The 5,876-nt window shown below is 43.6% G+C and overlaps 1 protein-coding gene across 1 annotated transcript in view; it reads left to right on the top strand.

The window, feature by feature from the left end:
• Nucleotides 1-5,621, top strand: part of LOC106820803 (guanine nucleotide-binding protein G(o) subunit alpha) — a 67,477-nt gene extending 61,856 nt beyond the window's left edge. Inside the window, exons 7-8 of the mRNA XM_014825373.1 lie at nt 513-666; nt 1,043-5,621. Of these exons, the coding sequence (XP_014680859.1) occupies nt 513-666; nt 1,043-1,230 (342 nt within the window). The 3' untranslated portion in view covers nt 1,231-5,621. The remainder of the gene's footprint in view (nt 1-512; nt 667-1,042) is intronic.
• Nucleotides 5,622-5,876: the final 255 nt, after the last annotated feature.

Genomic DNA, 5,876 nt, shown 5'->3' with positions numbered 1-5,876 from the left:
GAGGTACTCCATCAATATTACACGTGCACAGTCATACACACGCACTCTCGCACTTACTGTATCTGTACTGCTGCTGCTCTAACGGAAATAATAATCGATTACTCTGCACAGTTGCTAAAAAAAGTACATTTGAATACAATATCGTATTTTGACATTTCTCCTAGTTAGATCCAGGTGTAGATACACATGCACACACACACACATACAGTGTGACGACAGTATCCATTTCGAAATGTATCTAAAAACCCCAAAAGGTTTTGCAGCATGGTCATATATATACATACAGTATCTTCGAGCATTTTGATCGATCACCATACTTACTATAAACCAAATTAGGTGCGAATGGTACTTTACCCTTTTCAAACCGAGAATATAGATGCATTGCGATTAGTAAAATGGCTCAAGATGCAACCCAAATATCATAGCATATATAACAAGCCAATCAGCCTTCCCAGCCGCCCTCAGTTTCCTTAATTTTGTGAATTCTAAGCCTTTACTTTCTTGCTTTCCAGAACCGAATGCAGGAGAGTTTAAAGCTTTTTGACTCTATCTGCAATAATAAGTGGTTTACAGACACGTCAATCATCCTGTTCCTCAACAAGAAAGATTTGTTTGAAGAAAAAATCAAGAAATCTCAACTGTCAATCTGCTTTGCTGAATACACAGGTGAGCTAAATGGCAATTATGCTGTCCACAGATCTAGCTGATTAGCCGGCGTTACGTTACACTCAGAGCGGGTAATACGATCATCAAACTAGTGCATAAATAGCAAATATTAGCATGAATTAGGGGGTTTTGAGATAGTAGATTAGCATCAATCCATAGTAGTTGCAGAACCAAAAGAACAAGATCTGTGAAAGCGGTGAGAATGAATCACGACCAAAATCAATTGTGAAGTGTTTTATTTCTTCGTTAATCAATAAAAATCTTTATTTGTTATTAATAAAAGCAGGAATTTAATAACAATGAGAGATGATGTGATTTCAATGGTCTTGTCAGCTTGGCTATAGATTGTTATGGTGGCATTCTTGTTTACGTACAGGTGCCCAGGATTACACTGAAGCATCTGCATATATCCAGGCCCAGTTTGAAAGCAAGAACAAGTCGCAAACTAAAGAGATATACTGTCACATGACATGCGCAACCGACACAACAAACATTCAGTTTGTGTTTGATGCAGTTACAGATGTGATCATTGCCAACAATCTGCGAGGGTGTGGCTTGTACTAGTGCGGCACACGTTGTGACGCCCGTAATTGAGACGTCAGTGCCATCTGGTGGTCGCGTATCCAATATTGTCAAATGTGTCAATATCATAGACAATTTTAGGACGTGGTGTTGAGGTTGAGTCACAGTTTGGGTCTAGCGAAAGGCACGTACTGGTTTGGGCAACAGGCAAGGCTATTTGTACTATATACACCGTATATAAGCAATAGAACATTTAGAGTATTTTATTTATTGTTATATACACGTTAGTTAAGAATGCGAAGATGAGTATTCAGTGAGTCCAGTCCAGATGCTTAGTTATGATGGTTGAACCCCGAATTTTAGACAGGGTTTTTGGAAGGTGTATATTGCATTAAAACCATATTCAATCGTCTAGTCTTGTTGAAGCAATTTACACAATGACCTTAATTCTGTCGAAATGACTCTAGGAATTATGGTTAGGGACAGCCAAGTGCAATGATGAAAGATTTTTGATGTTTTATTAGTCGTAATGAATGCTTGCATAAATCATGCCTTTGTCGTTGGTGAGGATTTAGGAATGCACAAGGCAAAGAAGCCAACGACAACAGGGATGAAGAAGCGGTGGCATTTTGTAAATACAGTGTCATGTCAACTTAGTTTGCTGAACCAGTGTACGTACGTGTGCGCCTAGAGCTACCGATCGCATAGTGGTTACATACTGAGTGTTTCAAGAGTTCTGGAATTTATGATTGCTTTTAGGTTTGGAGAAAGTTGCCAGTAACAAATACGTTGTTGAAGTTTTTAAATGCCGGAAATCTAACTGCAGGGTTTAACCATCCCTAGAATGCATGACTGTTAACTGGAAACAGAAAACCAAAGATTGGTTCAGTCTGATTGTCACGGTAGCCTGCTCTCTCCCCAGCACGCAGCTGGCAGCTTATACGCAAACGATTTGCATCTGGAGCAAGTGCAGGGTGTATATAGGATGTTGTATGTGTCTTTAGGTATATGAAATTGGGTAACGTAGAGCACTACATATTTTTGTGTCCATGTTATTTACCTAACAAACGCTTTTTGTCACACCACAAGGAGGAAACGAATCAAATAGCGGCGCGTACGCCACAAACAACACACGGAATTACAGTTTTGTGATAATTCTATTAGCATGGAAGAAAGCTGGCCGCCGGCGCATTTCGCAAAGGAAATAAACCTGACAAGCAGGTGTTTTGCTATCGAGATTTCCCGTTTCTTACAAATATCTGTGTACTCCATAAGGATATAGTTGCTTGTCGTTTAGTAACGGCTGTTTGTATCGACGAACGAAGTACCGTGTAATTGTTTTTGTGTGTGCGCGTGTGTATGACGCTGCGATTTCAGCTCATCTATGTATGTCTTGCAAGTATAGGCGTAGCCATATGTTCGCATACAAGCACACGTCGCAATGTGACCGTCTTGACTGTGGCACGTCTGCAGGGCGTGAGTAGGTGATCTCAACAGAAACTCTACCCTAGATTTCCCCGAGTGGCAAGGTCCGTCAATTATTGCTGGTGTGTGTATGTGTGCGCGCGCGTACAGGCTTACCTTTGACTGTAGTTGCTGTTACCTTGCGCTGGCCGTCTTGTGTTGGGGGGGGGGGTCAGGTAGACTCCCTACATCTCTCCACATACAGTCAACCTCATATATACCGTACTCGGCGGGACCACAATAATGGATGCGATTTATATTAATATACTGTGCATGTGTGCTACGTATGTGATATGAGGTACGTATATATACACGCATCGTCGCACAGTGGAGATATGTTCAGTACACGAAAAGCACGCGAAGGACGCGTCCTATGCGCGTTTTCTGTCCACAGTTATTTTAACGTGTGTATCGCCTGTCTAATGATTGCGTTTGGTTGACCAGTTCGTTTATACCAAGTTCTAGTATTTTCATAAGTACATACGACCGCGCGTGACCTGTATGCACCAGTCATGTCACGTCGGCCGATCTTTAACGTGTTCACAAGCCTTGGTTAATTAAACATACGCCGAATCACGCAATTTCCCCTGCCTGCCTCTTGAAGCCTTTTCTGGCATCGGGATTATTAATTACTTCGTCGATTTTTCCATCTCGTGGATATTTTACTTTTTATTCATAGACAGGAGGTATCTCTGTACACGAACTGGGGTTTTCACGTTCGCTATATGCCGGCCATGTCTGTAATGACTGTCTGCGATGACCGCGACTACACTTCACCACGAAATGCAGTCTGCGGTGAATCGGTGACTACGCCAGTTTCGAGTACCTAACGCGCTTCCCTACTGACGAATTACAACGGGTCACTGTAGTGACATTCACGGTATAGGCGAGTGTACGATGTATACTGACGCGGTATGTGTAAGGTTGACTGTGGCACGACAAAGCCTGTACTCATGCGCTGTGAATTATATGATGTCCGCTGTGGTAATCCGACTGCGCATTTCAAACGATTATCTCCCGATGCATACCGTCATTGGGATGAGTACTCTGTTATCAGAGGTTTAACCTGAGAACTGTTTCTGTTCGTGCAAACCAATCTGTATTATGTGTTACGTGTTTAAATTGTACATGCATGTCTGTCTTAGACTAAATATATAAATGACACATAGACCGTGTTAAGGTGAAATTCTACACTTCGTAGAGCAGGCAGGTTGATTAGGCATGCTGTATTACAGTTCATGTCTAGCCTGGCTGCGATCGTAGATCCGTTATTGTAGTTGTATCGATTTCTGGAACGACTTCTGACCGTATAGAAACGGTCCCTAGTGATCCTTATATGCAGCGAAGCAGTGATTAGATTAGCGGTATTAAATCTTGATATATTGCCGCACAATCAGTGTGACACAACTGGTTGCGTTGCTAGGGAAATGCGACCCGCGAGTTGTGCCATCCCGGCGCTGTAAACTACTGTACTGCGGCTCTAACTGCGATTATCAGTGCAGAATCAAGAGTTGGTCGGCACCCGCAAAGCGAATATCACTCGTTCGGAACTCATAGAAGGAGAACAGGGGGGGAAGGCGGGGGCGGCGTCTCTCGGCGAGAAGGCAAGGCAAATGCTAGCGCTGAAGAGGTTGCAGTTGTATTGCTGCTGAGATGCTTCGCAAACGCGCGTGCCAAGAGTCGGCGAATTATACCAAAATGGCGAATGATGGTGGCCCGAGGGAGCGCACGCCGCTGAAAATTGAATGTTACACGCACGAAGCCATTTTGTAATTACACACAAGTGTCTCCCCGGGAAGCTTTGCAGATCGTTAGCATCATATCTCCGCAGCCTCCGCTTTACGGAGAAAATGTTTAATTAACGGCGTAAAGCCAGAGCTGCTTCTCGGCATATTTCCCGGGTATCTAATTCGACACCCCTCTCGACAGCCGCATTCTCGCCTAGGGTAGAACGTAGACGGTGTTCCGGTCACCGACCTTCTATGTTTGGCGGCTAAACCCGGCAGCCGGTGTGTCCGCCGCCCTCCTGCCGAATCAGATCAACATAGATAGATGTATATCGCATAATATAATGCGCTAGCTTTTTAACGAGGGCCTTGCTCTGCCTATGCGAGAAACCGAGAGGCCATGCGTTTCGAGATGGCTGTGCGATGTCGTGTTCATGCCTCCTTGTCGTCGATGATCAGCGGGAATTGAGCAACAGCACACGTTCCTAATCATGCTTGTAAATGTTTGTATCGTACCCGAGTCATAACGGAGAACCTGTGTTTCTGTCATGAATGGCTATTTTTGTGAATTATTTGAGTACTTGTATATCATGGTACGCACGACAACTTGTTTGCCGTTACCCGTTTCAACATTTGTTGTCGCGTTCAGACAAATTGTGCAATGGGTATTATGTATCGTGTGGATAAATAAAGTGCGTAGATTTTTGCTGAAAGTTTGCCATGAGCTATAGGCAATTGTCATGGAGAATATGATATTTAATTATTGTCTGTTTAAACCATAATTAGCCCGTCACATACCTAGTGTACACTGCTCGTACCGTTCTTTGTATTCCGCTAGGAGATGTATTTATTCAATCCGTAGGCTGCAGCTACCATATAGTGAAATAATTCCCAGTACTACTATCGATACAATCTGTTACGTACGGCGTGGTTATCGCGCTGCGAGCGCAGCGCATTACTTGTGTTTTAGTAGCTCGGAATCCGATGTTTAGCTTTGTGATAAAACGCACACAGGCTGCTGCATCGATTCTCTTTCGAGATTCCCTCCGTCGGTGTGCACATGACTGAGCGAACTTGCGTTACAGGTTTGTGCTGTCGAGATGCCATTGGGGTACGAAGCAAACTGCAGTGTCTAAGGAGCGGCCTTTCAGTCGCACAATATTGCTCTTGGTACCATTTGTCTCTTATGTTTAAGCTTCTGTCTCCTTTGCCTTTTCACATTTAGTAAAATTTTGACTAAAACCTTCCCGTTTTCTGTGTATAGTATATTCCGAATTTATTGATTGCCAGATGTGCACTAAACATATTTCAATTACATACAATAAGGATGAATATCAGTGTTTGCGACAAGTTAAGAGAACTATACAGTCTTCGAGTTCGCGCGTGGTTTCATTCGCGCGCGCGTCTGCGTGTGCGTGCGTGCGTGCGTGCGTGCGTGCGTGTGTGAGGGGGGATAATGTGCGTGAGTGTGAGGTAGAGCAAGACGTGTACGCGAGA

Source organism: Priapulus caudatus, unplaced genomic scaffold (genome assembly GCF_000485595.1).
Source record: "Priapulus caudatus unplaced genomic scaffold, Priapulus_caudatus-5.0.1 Scaffold48, whole genome shotgun sequence".
Taxonomy (NCBI): domain Eukaryota; kingdom Metazoa; phylum Priapulida; class Priapulimorpha; order Priapulimorphida; family Priapulidae; genus Priapulus; species Priapulus caudatus.
The sequence above is the reverse complement of the archived record's forward strand: the minus strand, read 5'-3'. Positions and strand labels throughout refer to the sequence as shown.